Source organism: Anopheles coluzzii, chromosome 2, assembly GCF_943734685.1.
Source record: "Anopheles coluzzii chromosome 2, AcolN3, whole genome shotgun sequence".
NCBI lineage: Eukaryota > Metazoa > Arthropoda > Insecta > Diptera > Culicidae > Anopheles > Anopheles coluzzii.
In genome coordinates this window covers 5342132-5365000 of record NC_064670.1, presented here as the reverse complement: position 1 = coordinate 5365000, position 22869 = coordinate 5342132, and the positions used below count along the sequence as shown (strand labels likewise).

The 22869-nt window shown below is 46.7% G+C and overlaps 2 protein-coding genes across 24 annotated transcripts in view; one reads left to right on the top strand and one right to left on the bottom strand.

The window, feature by feature from the left end:
* LOC120947682 (innexin shaking-B) overlaps positions 1–11549 on the top strand; it is a 66396-nt gene extending 54847 nt beyond the window's left edge. For all 23 annotated transcript variants that reach the window (XM_040363230.2, XM_040363223.2, XM_049607078.1 and 20 more), the window contains one exon: positions 1–11549. This exon is cut by the window's left edge and continues 1109 nt beyond it. The gene's annotated coding sequence lies outside the window, so the exon portion shown is untranslated.
* On the bottom strand, positions 10858–22751 carry LOC120948597 (uncharacterized). Its single transcript, XM_040365119.2, has 10 exons — positions 22498–22751; positions 21777–21961; positions 16894–17049; positions 16595–16816; positions 16370–16509; positions 16101–16306; positions 15166–15767; positions 12710–13467; positions 11971–12631; positions 10858–11908 (listed from the first exon to the last, which is right to left on the bottom strand). Exons 3-10 carry the CDS (start codon positions 17047–17049, stop codon positions 11801–11803), a joined length of 2853 nt encoding a protein of 950 aa, XP_040221053.2. The 5' UTR covers positions 21777–21961; positions 22498–22751; the 3' UTR covers positions 10858–11800.
* Between the last annotated feature and the right edge of the window lie 118 nt (positions 22752–22869).

The window sequence follows — 22869 nt, the reverse complement described above, 5'->3', positions numbered from 1 at the left end:
GCGATCGATCGAGGAGACATGGGATCGGGACGAGACGGGATACGGGTGCGGCAGCATCAAGTGCCCATTGGTTCAAAACCAAAGCGAAAATGCAGCAAGCAAAAACCTACAAACACACACAAACGCTAAGTAAAAAAGCGTAAAAACGTTGCAATGGCTGGATCGCGCTAGAAGGAAAACGATCAATACACAAACACACGTACCACGCTGATCGGCGTAGTAGTGGTTGTGTGGTGGAGAAAGCACAGAAGAAAACAGTAGGGAGAGCTATTTTCGTTATTTTTTTTCTTACTTTCTTTTGCCTTCTTAACTAAACAGTGGCCACCGTGTCGGTTTTAATCCTTTCCCAGAACTTTGTCCCTTCCAGTCCAGTTAGCCTTCATTGTTAGCGTTGTTCACTCCACGATCAACATCGGATCGTTGGGATGTCCCGGGTGTGGGAAGAGAGCGATTACATCGGGCATGATGGAACTTCCAGTCCCCTTACATACTTGTAGTGCATACTAGTACCATCAACCAGAATAGCAAAAGCAACACGTTGAAGTCGAAAAAGTGGAGCAAAAAAATTGATTATTGTTAAAAACCGAAACAAACAAACACACACACACAAAACTACTCACATACGCCTCAGCCAAAAAACGATTATGATTAGGCAAAGCAGCAGCAGAAGCAGAAGAAGCAAAAACTCCACACAATTGTTATTCATAACGGAACGTATTTACGTAGCGTAGTGAAACTGTGAAACATATTATTCCCGGGGCACACGCACACTCATGGGCAGCCCGTCTGTGTGTGTGTGTGTGTGTGTGCACCAACCATCAATTAGAGCGAAATTGCGAAATCGTTGCGAAATTAATTAACTTAGTTCAATTGATTAAACTCATTAAACTCTACGTATAAGAACGTGTAGGTGAGGAAGGCGTGCATGCGTTGTTGGTATTTCGAGTTCGAGTAAACAAAAACCAAACAAACCACGGCAAACACCTACGTGTGTTTGTGTGTACGCACACGCTCTCTCTCTCTCTCGGTTTGTTGTTTATAGAGTGTTTGTGTTTTGCATAGGTCCAAGCACTATAGGTTTGGTGTGCGTGGGGAAGAATTTTAAAATCACAATTAGTAATAATCTCTCTCCCTACCAAACCAGAGTTGTAAATAAACCCCTTCCCCCTTCCCCCAGGATAAGGGTTGCAGAAGAGGATGTACATTTTGAAGAGAAGGGGCAGAGGGGAACGCATTGCGCAGGAGATGAATAGAGCTCATACATACAGACACAAAACAAAACGAAACGAAAGAAAAACACAGAAAATCAGAACAGGACGCGCATTAACACAAGGCGCCACGGTGCGCGCGGGATTATGAATTTAACTATATTTTTACTACGCATAAGTGAGACTAAAATATAAAACTATTTAGTACTACTATTACTATTACCACTAACTACTATTATTACCACTACCTTACTAGCGCCAACCAACCACTCTCCTTAGCCAGGGTAGTAGCGGCGCGAGAGATAACCATTTGCAAATATCATGCATTCATAAATAAGCAATAAATAAATAGCACCTAATGTGTACCCCCCCCCCCCTCCCTCCCCCATGTGGAGTAGAAGAAGAAAGGAAGAAGGAAGGAAGAACAAAATACACAGACACACACACAAATTATTCAACGCTGCGAACAATGGCTGTAAATCGTTAAAGGAATCTAAGGAGTCCATGGCACAACAACACAACAAACAACAGGGGGATCGTAAGCGATCGCAAGCAGCTAGAGCTAGAGAAAGAAGACGGAGACGAAGAGAGAGAGAGAGAACAAGAGAGAGAGATAGTGTTCCTCTGTAAATAGTTTCGTTTGAAATCGGGCGCGGAGAGTCATTTGGAAGAGCAAAATTCAACATAATTTGCCAAAACACACACACTCACACACACTCACACAGACAGAGCAGTGCTTCTTCAGCAGTGGCTCCTGGGATCGTGCCACGCGCATAATACATAATACTTCGGATATAAAAATACATTGAGTGAGAGAGAGAGAGAGCGATGCACGATGAAACAGACAGAGCAACGTGTGTGTGCTGTGTGGTGTGTGGAAGCAAAAAGAGAGCTAAAATTATTGAACTGCGAATTTGGGCTGTTAAACTTCGTTCGTGCTACCACAAATATGGTTCACTGTCGTCACTAACCGAATGATATAGGGAACTACACACACAGACACATACAAAAGAAGAGCTTTTGGCCAGCTTCCTTTCAAGGGGCCAGAAGGGTTCAAGGGGGCAATGGGAGGGCGGGGGGGGGGCAATTATAGTTCTTGTGATCCCTGCCCTTCAATACCAATGATCGTATACAAACGAGTGGCGTCGCAGCACAGTATAAGCAATAGGCAATAGGGCGAGAGAGCTCATTGAATCCACTCCTCCTCTCTCTCCCCCCCCCCTTCCCTCTCCAAGGGGAACTGTTTGTGTGCGTGTGTGCGTGTGTGTGTGTGTGCGTGTGTGTGTGTGTGTCAGTCACAGCTTGAACACATCCACTCGGTGATCCAGTACCACACCAGAGTTCAAACCAGAGACTCGTCCAATCTTCTACTTCTGAAACTTTGTACATACAACAATCAAAACACACTGCATCCACTGTAACGATCTGTATGCTTGTGTGTGTATGTGTGTGTGCGTATGTGAGAATGAGTGATCTTGTGAGATATTTAGCAAAAACACAGAAGCCACAACCGCAACAGCCACAGCAGCAGCAGGAGTAGCAGCAGCACCACAACCACACAATGCCATCGTACCGGGACTCTCTCTCTCTCTCTCACACACACACACACTCGATCCCGTGATGGAAGAATTGATACAAAAATATATATATTCCACCCTCTCGCCAGCGTGCTGTCGACCCCGAGAGTAGGGAATGGGCAGACGGGAGAGAGTTTGGGCAGAAACAACATACAAATAAACAGGAGTTAGTATAGTAATAATGCAAAATACGCGCCACGAGACGACGCACGGAAACCAGGGGGAAGGGCCGGGTGGAAGAAAAAAACAAAAAAGAAACGCCAGAACGAAGAGGGAAAGCCGAATCCAGTGATTTTATAGAAAATACAAATAACAATTTTAATAACGACCAAACTTAGTTATACTAAATATATATACATGAAAATATATATATATATATACATATACATATATATATTAAAACATATTTTATTGATTGCTAAGCAAAATTATAGAGGGAAAAATCAAACGAGAGGAAAGCGGATCCAGTAGTAAAAAGAACGAGATAGAGAGAGCGAGAGAGAAAACGGAGCAAATCCAAAAACAAAAACTCTAGGAGAAAACTAAGCAAACAACAACGGCAACCAAACGTTGTTGTTGTCGTTCGATCAAGACAAAGCGTGCAAGTGGCAGTGAATATACATAGGGTACTAATATACATATATACATAATAAGTAATAACCAAAATCGAGATCGCTAATCGAGGGACGAAAAGCATGGTTCAGCATAAGAAAGAAGCAAGTCGCGTTACAAGAAAATGGAAGCAATGGGCGAAAGAAGAAGAAGAAGAAGAAGAAGAAGAAGAAGAAACAATGCATAACATAAACCATTAATTGACTACTAAAACACCAACAAGTGCTATTAGTAATAGAAATCGAATATTATCATATGTTATTGAAAAAAAAGTAAGAGGGATAAGGTATAAATACAATTACGAATTAAAAGCAAGCTCACACATACACAAAAAAAACATACACACACACAAACATACAAACAAACAAACAAACATACATACAAACCACACAAGTTTATAAAATAAAGGGCAAAAAGAAGGAACACCAGGCCGAAGCAGATCTAATTGAAAAAGGGCGTAGTAAAAAACCTAGCATGAAAGTGTGATGGCGTTGGCACAAAAAGGCTACCAATAAAGCAAGGATCTAGTAGGTCAGAATAAACATACACACACACATACACATTGACACAAACAAACCAAAAAACACGTGCAAATAAAGCCAAGGGTAAGAAGGTAAGAAGAAGGTGGGCGTGCGGATACAAAACAAGAAAATATCTAAAATCGGTACCATTCTCTGTACATACATTAGTTTGGTTCATTACAAACGTTTTCGGGGTACTGTTTTACTTACTATAAGTTCGGTGAAAAAAAAAACATAGTTACTGCCTTACATAACTATATACATATATACATAGCGGTGTGTATGTGTGTATGGATATACATATATACACACACTCCCACACACTTATATATATATATATACATATACATACATATGAATAAAACTAATTCGGAATAAGCAAAAGAGCTACTATTATCGGAAAGAAGGCAGACGCAGGGGCGGGGCCGCTGCTAAAACACGGCTACAAAAGAACATTAACGAACGGACAACACGTCACACGTGTACACACAACACAACGAAACAACGACGTGACAAAAACACACACAAAACTAGACGGTGGCACACGGACACACACATTTGTAAATACTTACCTGTATACAATTACTTCAGACGTGCAGAAATGAAAACTGAAAAACTACATTAAACAACAAACTTTAAACTAAAAACACCCATAAAAAGGATTTTATAAGGATAACGCTTTGACAGTAATATAAAAACACACCACTAACGATTTTGATTTAAAAAAAAAAAAGACAAACAAACGACGCGCCTACTTTGATCATTAAAGCCCAACCATCGGACTACGGAGACAGTAACGGACGCAACACGACACCACTACGAACACACGCATGCACGCAAACGCAAACGCAAACGCCACGCTCAAAAAGTACTACGCAACTATTACACACCTTCCCAATACACCAATACGTACACACACGGAAACGGAATCGGAAACATTCTTCAAAAAAAAAAAAAAAACAAAAACAAAAAACGGCAAGGTTACGCGTTCAGAACGGCGGTAAAAGTGGTCTTAGGAATGCTCTAAACTCTTCTAGATATAAGTTCTAATTCAATACTACCTAAAACATGAAACACCAATCTCTCTAGGGTATGAGGAGGAAGAGTTTTGTTTTCCTTTCATTTCATCGTTTTTCGTACGAGCGCTAGGAGGAACAAGAGTAAAACGGGGGAAAAAAGATACAATTTAAAATGAAACGGAAAAACGATAAAAAATAAAATCACAACCAAACTCTAATCTAATGAACGAAAGCAAACAAGCAAACCAAACTTACCACCCAGGCACTCGCGCCCTTGTGTGTGTGCGTGTGTACTGGGGTTAGTAGGAAGGTGCGGTGTGGCCGTACCGCGCGCAGCACAGCCATTTACAGCACAAACAGCGGGAGGACAAAAATCGAGAACTAGCAAACAAACAAAAAACGGTACTAGCTTAAGAATTGATTCTAGTGAAGCCCCACAACCAGTAGCAGAATCGGGCCTGAATTTAGCGGCTCATTCCCGAGCGGTTCTAGCGACGAGGACGAGTGGGATCTAGGTGGGAAAAGGATACATATGTAGCGAGTAGTTTCCGTCCCGGCCCCCTTTCCCCATGCATCTTCAACACCCCATCTTCAGCGTGTAATTGGGGTTTTTAGGTATGTAAGGTATAGAAGAAGCAGCTACAGTGCGAAATAATGGCAGAACATGGAAAATGTGCAAAATGTGCAGCCAGCCACAAACGATCGCCCTTTTTACACATAGACAGGAACTAGGAACAAAAACAGGCTCGTTTCCGTTCGGCTCATCGAATTTGATCTCGTCTTACATACACATACACACACATACGGTTTGTGTTTGGATTTATTCTCTTTTTCTCTCAAAGTCACCCCTCAGCCCCCTCCCCCTCACTTTACTCTTCACATCTCTTATACATTATAATTATTATTGTAAGTGATTTCAACACAACACAAAGATAAGAAAAGAACCACAGCAAACACGCACACAACACACACAAACACCCACAAACATATGGAAAGCTGCGAAAAAAACAGAAAGCGAGAAAACATAAGAAAACTAAACCAAAAATAAATATACTATTGCTTGTACAGAGAGAGAGAGAAAGAGAGAGAAAAAGTGGAGAGAAAGAACAAACCGAAATTACACTCCAGTCCAGGCGAAGAAGCTGCGAAGCGAAAAGCCTCCCTCAACATGCACACATACACATTCGTAAGCGTATAAACGTAAGTAAGCCCAAAACTTCCTCCCAGAAACAAAAACACACACACGCACGCTCATTTGTGTAAGTAATACTTGCAAAACGCAGAAAACGCAGAAAAGTATCATAAGAAACAAACTATATGTAATAACTAAGTCAAGCAAAACGGATTAAATTAAAATGGAAGAGAAAAACAAGAAAAAACAAAACCAAAACCCTAGATAGTGGAGTAAAAAAAACAACAACAAGAAAGCCCGCATAAAATCGGTAAGCAATAGCACAAACACACATACAAACAAACATACAGACAAAAGGAAAACAAAACAAAAATGATGAGGGGCAAATTGTTAAACAACAAAACACACAAACTTAATGTAAGCAATCAAAAACTGCAGATAAAATCAAACCAACAGCCTGGGAGGGAGACTGAGCCAAGCAAAGAGACAGAGCAGGCAGAGCATTCGACAGAAGAGATAGAGTAGCATGCCCAATCAACCAGCAGTAGCAGCAACAGACGCAGCAGGCGTAGCAGCAGCCGTAGCAACAGCAGCAGCAGCACCACGGTGGTCAATACCGTTTCCGGTCTCAAAAGGCCCGATTGCCGACAAGGAATTCTTTATCTGTATCGTCCGTTCTTCATCGTTAAAAAGTAATGACATAATTCAAAAATGAAGTACACATTACTCCAAAAACACACACATTCACATACACACATCCACATACGTTCTCTAGGTTCTGCGGAGTAGACAGCAGCAGACATCAGTTCGGTTAGTTCGTTAGATTGACAAGTTTATAGAAGCAGCAGGATCCTCGCGTGTAGCTGTGTGTGTGTCATCGTGCCGAGACAGTGGCGTGCAAAAGCAAAGGGAACGAAAGGGCAAAGTAGGCTTTGCCGGCTGTTGTGCAAAGTGTTCAGCGCCGCAACGACAGCCACGGCCTGGGTGAAATGAGGCGATCGTGGGAAGTTTTCCTTATTCGGTTTCGCTTTGCTCAAATCAGATTCGCCCTCCACTCCGAGGAGAAACGCGTGCGTGCGTGTGTATGTGTGCTGGAGGTGCGATAAGAAACGAAGGTAGGAAACATTCAAGCGATACAAATATACTATAATGGACAGTAAACGGAGAAACGTTTAAAGAAGACAGCGGAATAAATCAAACAAACACCAAATTATGAAACGCATTGACTTGAACACAACGCATCGTCGCGAAACGGTAAGGGAAGGGGGGGAAACAAGAAGAAAACTTACAACTTACCCAGAGTGCTTCCAGCAAAACTTTTTACATACTCGCCTCCTCCCATTTTCGATCGTGTTCCAATAATTAATAATTCCTGTGTTCCGTTTGCACCAACCACCATCACACGACTTTTGGCCTGCCAACTTGTTCCCACAAAACACTCTCACTCACTCACCCACACGCACAAACACACACACACACACACACACACACACACACACACACACACACACACACACACACACACACACACACAGGGGAACATTCACAGCGCGCGCGTTCATTTTCCGTAGGTGTAAAGCAAGCCATGGAAGATTCCTTCACATTCCTTTCCTCTACAAACCAACCTTTTCTTCCAGTGTGAGCGAGTGACACGCGTTACATAGAGCAAATAAAAGTAAAGAAGAGAGAGAGAGAGACAGGGAGAGAGCTAAAGAAAGATAGCGAGAGAGAGAGAGATAGCAGGAGGGATGTAAAAGTAAGCAAAAGTAAACGTAGAGAATAACTCAAAGTAACCGTTGCAAACATACACACGCAAGCGCCCATGTCGTCTGCATGCATTAATTAGCGCTAAAATCGTTATAGCTAAAATATTCATTCAATTAAGTAGAACCAATCCAAGCTAAATAAACAACAAAAAAGGCATTAAAAAACATTGTTGATCGTACTTTAAAATAAGCCCCACAAGGAAAACAAAATATCAAACATCCCCGTTTTGGAAGGAAAATAAACAAAAAAAAATCTAAATAAAATCAACACGCACACACACAAAAAGAATGAACGCAAAAAACACACGTTTCCCCGTTTAAAAACGCGTGACTGTGCACTGAAATGTGACTGCATGACAGCGTTGAAGTTTAAACAAAATATACAGGTATCGATGGAAAGGAAAGGCAGGGTGGTCCCTCTGTACGGCGCCTGGTTAGGAGAGGGGTGGGAGGGACCCAACATACACACACTAGGGTCCATTGCACGAGAGTGTGCTAGCGGAATGGGGGGGGGAGGTTTGCTGAAACTTCCTTCGCTCCACGAAAACTTACTTCTAAAGCCAAAACACCCGAAAACACCAAAAGCACGCTGTTATTAACGGAAAAAATGCCCCGTTGTCTGTCCGTTTCTGTTTTGAGTTGCGTGATATGTAAGCGACGAACGCAAAGGGATGAAAATTCTCATCCAAGCAAGAAAAATCGTTCGTTACATTGTGTTGTTTCTTTCATTTTTCCATTTGTGTGTGTGTGTGTGTGTGTCGCTCGCTCGCTCTCTCTCTCTCTGGCTTGTGCAAAGCGCAAGCCGTTTTGAGAGTACGCGTTATGCGCCATTTCGTTATGCGCCGCTTTGCGCCACGAATCTGTACAGAGAGGCAGGTGCGCAGGCCGTTTTGTTTCGCCCGCCACGTGCGCCACAATGTAATTAACCCCTTTAATAAAAAAAATCGCGTAGCTCGGTGCTAGGCGGTGCGGTGCGGAATATTATAGCTCTAGCTGCGTTTCAACTCTAGCGACAAGTAAATTACAAAACGCAGCAGAATGCGAACAAACCAGCAAACAAACAAACAAAATTATACATGCGAAAACCAGGTAGCTTGTTGTGGGACCAGGTCCACGCGTAGAACGGTCGTTGCGTTTGAGCTTCAAGCTTAGTAAAGATATCGAATCTCTAAAACAAAAAAAAACAAAGACCCATACAAACGTTCGTTTTTTTGTGCGGCAAAACCGTACCGAAGCCGCCAAAACCATTTCCATTTACGTTCGCGCTTCCCATCCGATCGAAGTAGTCAGGCGGTAGTCGGGAGGCTGTTCGGGAGAGAGCCAGTTGCTACCGCGAGCAGCTTAAGAAAGAGAAAGAGTGAGAGGAAGTGAAAAGTAGAGGAAGACAGATGCACAGAAATCCACTCACACACACACAAAGAGAAGAACACAAGTAGGCTACGTCGTACATACAGTGAGGCAAGAAATTAATCGATACGATGCGATCATCCCTAATCGAACGCTAGAAAGAATGCACGCGAGCGATCACGTGACTTTTAAAACAAAACACCCCATTCTAATACTTTTCCTCTCTTGCACTACTGTTTCAAAACTACACACATTGGCAGCAAGGAATTTAGTTTACACAAATCCATACAAACACACACAAACACATACACTCGTAATGGGAAACGATGAAAATGCTCAAACACGTGTATGAAAGCATTTTCATTTCCCTTCCTTATCAAACACACACACACACAGAAAGAGAGCAAAACACTCCCAAACACACAACAACAACACACACACATCAGTTAAGCGCAACAACCGATTGTAACCGATACGTATGGCCATCGTATTTTTAATAAATCACTGCCAAAATCACTGAACGGACGGAATATATTTGAAGCATGTGTTCACACCACTCCAACACTTCTGGGCTATTGTCTGATATTTCTATCGTATAAATAAACAATTGAATGGGAAAGTTACAGAGACAACAACCATACAATGCCACTAGCGGCGGCGGCAGCAGCAGCAGCAGCAGCAGCAGTAACATCAACAAATTATGACGAAAAAAGCAGAAGAAACAAAGCGAAGAAACTAAACAAAAACCGATTAAAAAGAAGATGAAAAAAAAACTCTAAATAATAATATAAGGTATAGAAACGAAAGCGATAGAGGGAGAGACCGAGCGGAAGAAGAAGAAGAAAACACACAGCGCTATCGCGATTGATTTACATTAGGAACATACTCACGACACCAATATAAAGAAAAAGAAACCGAAGGGGAGTTTTACGATTTAAAGCAAAAAACAAGTAAAGAACGAATACGGGAGGGAGAGAGAGAAAAAAAACAGTAGCGAACAAGGAAGAACACAAGTGAGGAGAGGAAGAGAAGAAAAAAACGCAACGCAGCGAGGTTATTATATGAACAAACAAACAACAACAACAACAAAAAAAGATCATAATATTGAAATAATTCTAAAAGAAAAAAAACAATTCATATATCCACTAAAACGAAAAAAAACTTCAATAAAGAAAATTTTAATTCAATCCTTGTTACGAAAAAAAAAACAGTGCAATGATGTCAAGATATCAAAAAGACGTTTTTAATTTTGAAATCATATTATTGAAATATAACATTATGTAAATTTTAACAAAGATACAAAACATTTATAATATAATTTACAAAATAAAAAAAATCTGTACAACAACGCGTTATCAATGGAGCGGGGGGCGAGGGGGGAAGGGAGATAGGATGTGGAAAGAAAACGGGAACGAACGACAGCGTTACTATTGGGGAGCGTTACTATTGTGAGCGCGTTACCTTTTGCCACGTAACGATGACGATCGCACACTGGGAGCGCTAATGGACATGTGCAGAGTGCGCTCGTTGGGCCAGATGCACAGTAGGTCACGATCAGGAACGATGTTGTGTACTATATTTTCAAAAATGTATGTCTTTTCGTGGGGAAACGAGTCTTTCACTTGCCTAATTTTAAATTTCTTTCCATAAACACAATCAATTAAACACGCCGCCATTCGTGTGAGACGTATTGGTTAGTTTTATTCAGCGAGTCTTCAGCGGGGGCAAGGACGACTCCTCCCCACCCCACGGCGTATCTCGGGTCTGTGTGAGACTGTAATTATCAAGCTTCTTCCCTACATACTAATGCGGTAGTTTGTATAAAAGCATAAAATCATTTCCCCATTTTTATTTTGTCGTTTTGAAACCTCCACCACTTAAGCTGTGAATTACGCGATCCGATCTAGTGAACGTTCTAAGTTGCTCCACCAATACGACGGAACGGTCACGATCTGGTGTTGCGAAATGTATGCGAAATGCTAAAACACGGTGTGACACACTAATATCCTTGCTGACGCCTCCTGCTCCGGTTCAGCACCGTAATGCCGAGAATTTCATTCGCTTATCACAGGCACCGGGACACCTCAGGCTCCCGGGTTCGTTCCGCTCCTGTGGTACTTTCGAAGTGTGTATGTGTGTGGTTAAAATTAAAATTATTAATCAGTGTATCGTCGCCAAGCGCGTCCCTGGTCGAACGTCGCTAGTGCTATTTGCTAATTGTTATTCGGAGTAAAACGGTTGCGCTGTTGATGGTGGCATTCGTACCAGTACCATACAAAACAGATCCGATCTAATCTACTACGCTTATTGGTCTACTTTATCGCAAGCTTCCGGGAGCAGCACTCACTCAATTCGTGTGTTCATGCTGTCGCCATTTGCAAAAAAAAATACGGGCTGGGATTCACATTTGTTGCCCGATCGGTCGCACTCACACCTCAGCAGTTTCTCCCTACAGCAGTCGGTATCAGTTTAGCAGTGTTAGTGTTAGTGGGCAGTAGTAATCCATGGGGCTGAGTAGTGTGTTTTTCTGAGGCGAGCAAACCGATCGGAGACTTGGCACGTGAGATTAGAGAGAGAGGGGAGAGAGGAGCACCATGGCGAGTACTCCTTCACTTCATCTACCAATTGTCGCGCCGTTCACGGCTCACCATCGTGCGACTCTGCTTGATGTAGGTCGTCCGCGTGTCCACATCCATCGTGCCCGAGCCGTACATGGACGAATTGTTCTGTTAGAATGTACACCCAAACATTAGACACTCTTTCATTTCCATTTCCTTGTTCCACTTACCACCTCCGAGTCAGCGCGCAGATCCATATGGTCCTCCGGGATGATCCAACGCTCCGTAAACTCGCTCGCCGATCGGGCCAAGCTCGGATGGCTTAGCGATCGCTGCAGCGACCGCTGATCGTACCGCTGATCCTCCTCGTCGTCATCATCATCATCGAAGTAGGCCTTGCTGTGCGACACAATGTACGAGCTGCCCTCCTCCGACGGTTCGCCACCGCTGCCCGACCGGCCCGGTCCACCCGCCATCCGCCCAAAGTCCACGATCACCTCCGACATGGAGCGCATGTCGATGTTGTTCGAGTTGTAGGACGAGCGGGAGGTACGGCGCGACCGCGATCCACTAGCGAGCGAACCGGCATGGGCGCCGTACGCGAGATTGGTGGTCGCCGCCACCAGCTGCGGCTCCTGCGTGATCGTACGCACGGACGAATCGCCATCGCTGTCGTACTCGTACAGCGTCGGCAGCGAGCTGCGGCGGGAGCGTGTGTCCCAGGTTTCGCGCTTCTTGCTGCGCTTCGACTGGCGCAGCTCGACGTCCTCGGGCGGGGCCAGGATGCGGATAATGACGTCCCAGGAGCGGGGCTCGAACAGGTTCTCGTACCGTGCATCCGACCGGATGCGCTCGAAGTCCTCCCGAACCGTCGCCTCCGACAGCATCGTGCTGGAAAAGGTACGCAGACAAGGGTGACCATTTAGTGACCACATCGAGAAACACGAAAACCAGCCAATTTACACTTACCGCAGTGTCGATTCAGTCGTGATGATCTCCTTCCACTTGAGCTTGTCGTCGTAGCTGAGCTGCCGCTGCAGCGGGTAACGGTGCAGCTCGGTGTGCAGGGCGGCCGTCGAGATCGACGTGTCCGGCATGTCCACCTCCTGCAGCACCCGTATCAGCACGTCCCAGTTCGACACGGAGCGATCCTCCGGCGGCAGCTCCACCGGCTTCATATTGCCCACCAGCTCGGGGCTGCGCAGCTCGTCCGCTGCGTACGCACTCGGCAGATAGGTGGAGGACGGCACCGGCATGCTGGCCGACGCGACGGACGGTGCACCGGACGCGCTCGACACGTCCGAGAAGTCTTCCCACTGGCGCTGACGCTGCGCCTCGTAGTTGCGGATCGTAACGTCCCAGGTCGGATCGACCGGCGGTGGTGGTGGTGGTGGGGCGGGCACTGCCACCGGGCGGGCCTTGTACTCCGTCACCAGCCGCTTGTGCCGCTCGACGTCCTCGATCGTGGTGCGCTTGGTGACGGTCGTGAGAAACAGATCATCTACAACGTGAGACTTGAGTTCAGGCTTTTTGTACACGGCGATCGGTGGCTCGGGCAGCTGCTGCACCGCGTCCTCCGCCCGGTTAGTGTGGCGGTCGGTGGTGACGTGCGTGCCGGCGGTTAGCTGGTAGAGGTGCGACGCGTCCACGAGCTCGGTCAGCGAGTGTGTGTCGTGGGCGCGCGGCCCATCCGGTACCTCCAGCCAGCGTCGATTGGTGGTCGTTACCTGTATGTGAAGGGTGGTTGGTGGGTGGAGATGGGGGGGTGTGGTGGAAGGGGCGGCAAGGTGTTTGTGGGTGAGAAGGCAAGAGAGAGAGAGAGGGAGAGAGAGAGGGTCCGGACAAAAACACAAAATTTCATAGTTAGTGGAATGTGATGCGGTGCAATAAGGCTTTGGATCAATGGCTTGGAAGCAGTGCTGCAAAATGTCACTGTCAATGTCATAAATAAATTGCTGACTGAAACAGAATCCATGTCAGCGTACTCATGTACTCAATTGCGATAATCAGAGGTGATACTCAAAGCGATTGGTGTGAGCAATGTATGCTTCGTGACATTTTTGCGATCATCACTTGATCAGTCACTATGTCATGACTTTTTTTTACTGTGATCAATTCTGCAAAATGTCACTACCGTTGTCATGAAAAATTCCGACTAAAACAAAAAAAATGTCAGCTACACGAGCACGAGCTGTGATGATCAGAGGTGAGACTCTAACAGTTGGTGTGACCAATAAATGCTTGATGACATTACAGGGTTTTCGAGCATTATATAGACATGTTCAGCGAGTTGTAGATTCGTTCAGGCATATAATAGACTCTTTCAGCGAGATATAGAATTGTTCGGATGTAGCTGTAGACATGTTCAGCGATTCTGTAGAGCTGTCATTTGTTTTGTTTACACACTGTGCCGCAGGGTTCAATTTTTCATTCTTAAAAGTCCTAAAAGTAGCTAATAATCATTCTCCAAGCTGTTTAATACATAAATTAGTTGAAAAAAGCTTATTTTTTCGAAAACTGTTTGTTTACCTCCTGATGAGAATGATCCAAGCTGCAGTCCAAAGGGTACGAAAGTGACAGCTCTACAGTATAACCGAACATGTCTACACCTACTTCCGAACAATTCTATATCGCGCTGAAAGAGTCTATTATATGCCTGAACGAATCTACAACTCGCTGAACATGTCTATATAATCCTCGAAAACCCTGTATGTGCAACCAACTTGTTGCGTACGACCTCATTATGAAGTAAAAGCATTTATGCGGATGTAGCGAAGTAAAACACTTCAAGATAAAACACCTTAAGTTAAAACAAAGTTCAAGCAAAACACGCCTCAAGCGATAGCGCGCGCTTCAGAAAGCAACAAACATAAACAGGTAGTCAACCGTTGTCACGGTTCAAACGAGGAAGTAACTTTACAACTCTTCTGTCAGTCACTTGGTTGTGACATTTTCAGTAGGTGATTCTCGTTCTGTTTGACCAGACAGACGATCAAAGCAGGCAGAGCGATAAAGAATGCTCACTTTGTTGTTTGGGATCACACGCCAAGTATATTCCAAGAGTGTCGTGACCAAGTGAGTGATCAAGAGTTGAGTGCTCAACAAAATGTCACCAAGCATGTGATGGATCCACCAACTGTTTGAGACTCACGTCTGATTAAAAAGTAATGATTATGCTGTCGCCGGCATTAAGCACAGCTTGTCGGTCAGAGTATCGCGTTCGTCATGTCATGACGCACTTGCATTGAGTATCAGCAATGAGCATCAAGCTACCACGGATACGTTCATTGTTTTCGTTGGTGAATATCTCGTGATGCTCAAGACATTTTGCAGCACTGCTCGGGAGACGGAGTAGGATTAACGGGAGGTGGAAGGGAGACAGGGTGGATGGGTGGGGTCGGGTGCTTATTGGCATGTATATTAACCGTGGTATTATAGCGCGGGATCGGCGGCGGACTGGGCGGGTAGTCGAGGTGCGCCGGGACGGTGTGCAGCTCCGGCACGTACGTAAAGTGGGACTGGGCACCGTCCGCGGCCATCGATTCGGTCGTCATCACGCTGTCCCGGTCTTCCTGCGTCTCCAGTATCGTCGACAGATTGTTCCGATCGCCCCCATGGCTGATGAGCGTGCTGCTGTTGCTTTCCGTGTCCGACACGGACGATCCGCTCATCGACGACGGCAGCGAGGACGGTGGCGGCGGGGAGCGCTTCACCCGCACCTGGATGTCGAACTTGGGCGAGGGGGGCAGTGCCGCCCCGGCCAGATGCAGCTCGTGCGTCTGCCCGTACGCGTGGTGGTCGGCCGACGCCAGGCTGATGCCGTCGTGCACGTAGGCGCCGTTCTCGTACGCACTGCTGCTGCCGCGCGAGCTGACCGGCAGCGAGCCCGTCTCGACCTCCTCGTTCTCGGACTGCGACTCGCTCGGGTAGTCCGAGGGGATGAGCGCACCTTCGCTGCCGGACGAGCTCTGGATCGGTGGCGGGACGGCCACGACCGGCCGGGCCACCTTGAACCCGGACACGCTTCCTGCTCCAGGGCCCATCCGGTCACGTTGGGTAGTGGTGGTCGTGGTAGTACAGTACAGACAGACAGTGTGTGCCAGGTTGGTGCCAGAGAGAGAGATGGTTGATGGTGGGGTTTTTTGGTGCGATTTGGCGTGGTTTAGAGTTTAGACGGCGCAACGATTTTAGAGAGAACGAATGAAACGAATCGTTAGAAAAAGAGTGTGTGTGATTGTTACAGCGCGCCCAGGCGGGCCGAACGCGCCAGTTGTGACTGCGTGCATCAAAGAGTCAGAGAGTCGCCCAGTTAATTGTCCCTCCCAATAGAGCTCCTTCTCGGGAGACTTCTTTCCCTTACCTATGCTTCCGCTTTCCAGGGCAGTAATCTCGGATCCGCTGCCAACGTGCACGACACGACGCACGATCGGTATCGGACGACGGCGCAGGCAGTAGTACGACACACCCAACCCTAGCAGCAGCAACGTGAGGAACATGATGGCGCAGATAATGAACAGGATCTGGATACCTTTCAGCGGTGGCTCAACGATCGCGGGTTCGTTAATGCTGCAAGTCCGAAAGAGTTGTCAATATCTCCATGACTCTAAAGCATCTATCTATCGCACTTACATTGGTGCTGGTAGACCAGCGGGAATGGGAGCTACCGGCGGTGGATAGCGACACACGATCGTGATGATCTCGTCCCCATCCATCTCGAGCCCGGGATGGAACCGTACCACAATGTTGTTGGTGAAAACTCGTTGCGGTCCCTGCGCGGCGAAGGACGACGAATCACAATCAAAAATCACAATCAATCGCACCTCTTCTTCTACTTCCTCTCCCGATGCTGCTTACCTGCTTCGTTCCACATCCTTTCAGCGGCAGATCGATCCGGTAGCTCAGATCACCCTTGCCGCTCGTCTGGCACGCGCTGTTGCGATCGTAGTCGGCGTACGCCTTACCGTAGAACGGTTCGTTAAACTTTAGCTCCACCTGCATGAAGCCGGCGGCACAGTTCAGTGCCGCTTTCGTTCGATTCAGGAAGATGATCGGGCTCAGATCGTCCAGTTTCGTAACCTGGGGAGGGGGGGGGGGGGGAGAATGCATGAGAGCAATTCATGATGGACAAGGCAAATGAGCCACAAAACCTTTACCTTTCCATCCAGGGTGGCTTCTTCCGGCAGACCTTCGCCCTGGTACTCGATGCTGTTGGCCTGCGAGGCATAGTTCGATTGGGCGTGTGACCTTTCCGGCCACCACACCACTACCACTGCACAGGCCAATAGGATTAAGCTTCTCATCGATCTCATCTGTGGGGGAGAAAAGGGGGTTTTTGCAGGACGTGTGAATTATGGACGATCGTGTAGTATAGTTTTGGTCCTTCGAACCGGATTCAATCGAAATATTGATGGATTATCGTTATAAAAAAAGCCCACAACCAGGAAATTCGTACAATAGCCATGCCATTATTAATTTCTATTTTTCCATTCCAAAAGCTCGTCATTACCAATTTCGATCGAAAACACCTTCGATAACGAGCCAACGAGTCTGCTGCTCTTGCTGTCATTATGTGGAGCTGCGCGATCGCGATCGCGTAGTGAAATAATTAATGGAAAAAAGCCAACCAACTGTAACAGCTGTGTGGGGGGGGGGGCGTCTACTTTACTATAATGACTTTGCAGCTCACTTCCCTGCCCCGACGGTGCTTTGATACTTTCATTTTTCGTGTGTGTTTTTATTTGGATGATATTTCGCCCCAATCCTTTTACTGATATTTACCCATTCTTCCGAATCGATCGATGCGTCCGTGACTTTAATACTTTTTAGTTTTTGCTGCTGCTGCTGCTGCTGCTGTTTGCTTTGCCATTTTATGGTATGGTCTAAAGCGCACACTACACAGGCTTCGGTGTGCCTTGGCTATGTGTGTATGTGTGCTCATGTCTCTCTGTCTTTCTTCTCCGTACCTTTGCAAACAACATGTCTGCGTTCGTGGCAAAGAGGAATGAAAAGAAGAAAAAAGGAAAAACAGTGTACAAAATCCCCGACAAAAATGGACATGACATTTTTGCGCAATCGAAACCGGTTGCACACGTCATGCGCGTTCAGCACCAGCGCACCAAACAACACGGTTCAATGGTGGTACGACTCTGGACGGCTTGCTGGTCGGTCAGCTTGGAGTTGATGGAGTTTGCTTGCTTGCTTGCTTGGTTCGATACCATGGCCGCAGGGTGTTCGATCGCGCACGTTCTCTGCCGATTTACGAGCGGCACCAACTTGGATCGGTGCGCGAGACTTGCGATATGCAAAAACCCGTCTTTGAGGGCTTCCACAGAATCGCAGCTGCATTATCTGGTTTATCAGAATCGAACTCCCCGCCCGGACGGTGTATTGCAACATACGCACCAGGCACACAATTAGAAGCCGCCTACACGCAAGACTTCAACAGGGTGTACACGCAACCGCGGCACGCAGAATCAAAGCGCATACAATGTGTTGCACCCAATTACAGGCGAACGAATGGTGCGCTGGGCACTGGGAATAGGTACAATCATATTGAGCAACGCTTTAACCCATCTTAGTGCGTGGATGATCATACAGGGTTGGTTCGATTTCAACAAATTCAAAAGCTCAACATTAGTTACTTGCACTTGGAAATTGCTTTTTTTACAAATTAAAAATGAAGCCCACTTTGGGATAATCACAGTAAAGCTTTCCCAGTAACTTATCAATCCACTGCCACGATGACGGCATTGTCTGAAGTTTCGGCTTCGGTACGACCCTCTCACGCAGATGCGTGTGTGTGGGACGGCACCCCCAGCTCAATTGGAACAGGGTCGATGGTGAGGTGAGTGTGTGTGTGTGTGTATGTGCGCATGCACACGATGAGAAATGCGCTGAAATAGTTTGCTTCTAGCGCACCCAGCGCCCTCGCCCTCGAGCAGCGTGTGTTGTTCAATGGTTCATCTCATCGAACCGAAGGTAGTATTTTGCAATGTAAATAGTGTGTCTTAGTGTGCGAGATCTTCGTTGCTATAGACACACGCACACACGCAGACACACAGGGGTTCGTCGTCGTCGTCGCCGTTCGTCGCTAAGCAATCAACCCCTTGGCGGAATTCCAATGAAATTGTCATTCCTAATGGGTGGGCAATATTTATTCTCCACTGCTGATACTTAGGCCGGATGAAGCGTGGATGCGGTCACGCGCGTTACCTAGAACGATGTGGATGTGTCGCCCCGCCAGTCAATGGGGGCTTATGCAAGTGGGGGCCTAATGGACCATGAATCATTCAAGAACTTCCACAGGTACGTGATTGGAGAGTTGTTTTTCCACCACTTGATGAATGATTGCCTTCCTGTTCGGCAAGCGGATTCCGTCCTCAAATCGGCTCCGAGAGTGTAGCCAACAACACCATTTTGACAATTTCGCCCGCCCGATTGTCTCACCGCGATGACGTCAACCTTCACACGACAAGGCAGCAGAGCTACAACGAACGTACACTAAGGCTGGCATCCAAGCAAGCTGGATTTCACCGTTCATGTGCCGATGTGCCCAAAATTGTTAAGACAAGCTTCCTACTCCCTTCCCCCTTTTATTTCCTCTTCTCCCACACGCGGCGACAAAACATACCCCCCCTCCCATGTCCGGAGAAAAGTGGGACGCTTTGGGATGCCAGCATTCGGTGTGTGTAAGCTTGGCATGGCAAGCGACGAACCCCCGTTAGAAAATACAACACGCGAAAATGGGAACGAAATAGAACATCGAGCGGCTGGCTCGAGCTGGTGCCTACTGTGGCCTTCATTTAGGCACTTTACACGGGCACAGTTTACCCTTGGCAGTACTTGGCTCGGTCTCAAGCGCTGAGGGTGTTGGTGGATTTTCTCTCTCTCTCTCTCACCATTCCGCTTCCGCTGCTAGTGCTTCAACTAAACCAACAGAGGGGGGCCAAAATGGGAGTAAATCAACGAGCTTTAACGAGTTGTTTGGTTGCACTGCTTCGCGGCTTGTACGGAGAGGAGTGAGAAATAATTTATAGAAGAAAGAAATTCCTTCCTCACCACAAACGCGCAGCATAAAAACCTATAATTTGCATAAAACGTTGCCTCCCCCCTTCTTTTTGTGTGGCCGAAGCGAAGGGAAAGAAATGCTTGTCAGGCCTTTTTTTTACAAAAATTTCATAAGATGTCATAAAAATACACCTCAGACTCACTGAAGCACTTTTGCACCGTGGCAATAATCGTCTCCTCAGGTCATCAATCAAACAGAACCGGAGCGCAGCCGAGAATGTTGCCGGACCCGCGCGTTCTCCCGTGCGGCTAATCCTGGGCGAAAGGGTTGCAATGCAGCTCCAGATCACTCCGTGGCGTTCGCGTCGAAACCGGTTTGTACGGGCACACCAACTCCACACTCCCCTTTTTGGTCCGAGCAGAGATTAAATATGATCCTGTTCCTTCTCCCTTTGGTCGCCGTGCTGGGTGGTGATCGTCGCCGCGCACAAAGAACGCGCACCAAGGGGGGAACTGAAGAGGAAGAGCAAAGCAAGACGGAGTTCCTGTGGGGGAGTACGGAGAGTGCATGCAAAAATAGGCTTCCACAGGGTCAACCTACGCGCGCTCGCGCACACAAACCCCTGCTCAAGGCGCGCGTTAGTTTTCTTTTCCTTTCTGCTTCACACTTCGTCCGACGCCATTTTGGCGCATGACTTCGACCCAACGACGCGACAATTGGGATTATGTACCGTTGGGAGGGTTGGGGTTGCTGAAAATTATATAATTATCACCGACACAGACGTGGGTCCGAGGTTTACAGCCAACGATCGTCGACGATCGTAGATCCCTTCATCTTATAAATGCTGCTGCAAAGACGCTTTACGGCTTCGTCGTGACTGGGGCTGGTATTAAAAGATCGCCAAACATCAATCATTGTGCCTTTCGGCGATTTGCTCCCGCCGTCAATCATAATTGAAGGGATCAATTCGTTGCAAAGAATAAGGGGGTGCGGGGGTGGGGGAGAGAACGAACCAGAACCTGTTCTTGTGCTTGTTCTTGTGTTCGGCACTGTGTGCGTAGGTATCGGCAAAGGCCAAAAACCTAACCAGATTAGCCTACCACATCCTCAATCCTTCTGCTTCTTTCGACGTCATAGGTCATACCAGCGCGACCGTGCTTGACATAAATGGTCCGAACACGGTCAGCTGCTTTTCAAACCACACTTCCACACTATGTGTGTGTCTCTCTCCGTTTTGGGGCTCAAAAGAGATGAATAATCGGCCGATGCTCTCTGGTGTAGTGTGGAGAGGAAAATGGTACACCACTTCTGTGGCGTAAAAACGCACACAGAGCCACTACTGCCTCGGGTCAGAAGCTCCGCAGTAAGTCTGCAAAGAAGTGGTCTGCACCCACGTACGGTAAGCACAAGCTCCCACGGCGAACGCCCAATGAGGAAACTCGTTCGCGACCCCCCTGCACTGCTGAAACGACGCGTCCATCGCGACAAAACGGTGGACGGAATTCATTCCCGCTTCGCGCTTCGATCCCGATTCAAGGTTGTTGCCGTCCAGTCGAGTGGGTGCTTGTGTATTTGTGCGCATTGTGGGTTGAATCAGTTGGCGAATCACTAAGCCGTGGCTGGGTGTTGTTGGTGTTTGGGAGAGAAGAATGTTTTATAATACATCTATACTTTTACGACAATTATTGCATGGCCTCGCTGGAAGGGTAAGCAATGCAATGCGGAAACACTTTCTGCAATTTGCATTTACTGAGACGTTTTAAAAAAAAGGTGACAAATGTGATGGATGTACTAGCTACGATCAGCAGCCATTTCGAGCACAGCTGCACACAAACGACACTAAAGAAGACGGAAACAACAATCGCTTCAATGCACACCACAACACAACGGTAGAGTAACCGAAAGTAAGCGATGGTCTCATACTTCGCTGCTTGCATTTGAAAACGATTAGCTTTATATAAGTGATCGTCGAAAGGGAGGGAAGACGATCACTGCTCGAATTATTGTTTTCACCTCGAACACACTTACCTCTTTGCTGGCAGTGGCAGTTACCGTTTATGAAAATGCACTCTGTGTTCGAGTAGTCACTTTAGTGAGTCTTCACTACACGGTCCCTTCCGATGGGGGGGAAATTCCATCCAATCCAGCAGTACCAAGCTGGCGTGGAATGTGAGTCGAGCACTTTTTTTTAGATGTTTTGCTGCCCTGTTCCACTGCAATACACACAACGTTAGCAATTATTAGCGATTGTTATTATTTCACTTTTACATTCACGTTTTCACCCGTTCATTGCAGTGGTTGTAAGCTGAACGGTCACTCACACACACATACACACACAACCACATGCACTTACACTCTAACCCCCCGTTTGAAGCAAGCAAAGCGGGATCGAGATGTGCAGAAAGAGGCGAAGGAAAATCAAATCACCACCACACACAAACACACACCCGACACAAATGCACCGCTGCCAGCAGAGAAAGCGAGAAAGCGTGATAGCGAAATGAAGCTGCACGAACGAAACGAACGAGGGGACAGAAGATGGCAGTTTAAAACACTTCACCCTTGCCTGGCGGGGGAGACGCGATCGATGGGAGCTTTTATGCTTTTTTGTGTGTGTATTTCTTTCCACTACCTTCTCTTGCTTTGCTCACACTTGCACACATTCACACGCAAGCAACGGACACTGCATTCTTCGCTGCATTTTCCAGCAGCAGCAGGGGTGTTTAATTTTCCACCCAAATTAGTTTACCTTTTTTCCAATCAACTTTTGAAGAACAGCTGGTACAGTACCGTTCCGCACAGAACGGATGAGGGGGGAGGGGGCGTTTAGAGAGTACACGAACACAAAACAGAGAAGACGGGTGGGATATGACCCAAGGTAACAAACTCAGCACAGCAGCCAGCCAGCACACGGCGCAACGCGCGCCCGAAAGCACCTCGTCAAAGATGGAGTTGTTGCTCTTGCCAGCTCCAACCTCTCACTGACGGGCTTTGGGTTGTAGAAAACAAGTTTTGCCTCGCTCGCAAGTATTTCTCTCTCTCTAGGCTCACCTACGCATACGCACCTTCTCTCACGATCGCATTCGAGCAAGAAAGATCAGTGACCGTGTTTTCCGACGGA

What these genes read in the sequence shown, in the direction of transcription:
- LOC120948597 (XM_040365119.2), bottom strand. Translation starts at nt 17,049, where the DNA reads ATGAGATCGATGAGAAGCTTAATCCTATTGGCCTGTGCAGTGGTAGTG. An exon ending in GCTGGTCTACCAGCACCAAT is followed by an intron (nt 16,307 to 16,369) that starts GTAAGTGCGATA and finishes TCGGACTTGCAG; the next exon opens with CATTAACGAACCCGCGATCG. An exon ending in CCTGGAAAGCGGAAGCATAG is followed by an intron (nt 15,768 to 16,100) that starts GTAAGGGAAAGA and finishes GCCCTGGAGCAG; the next exon opens with GAAGCGTGTCCGGGTTCAAG.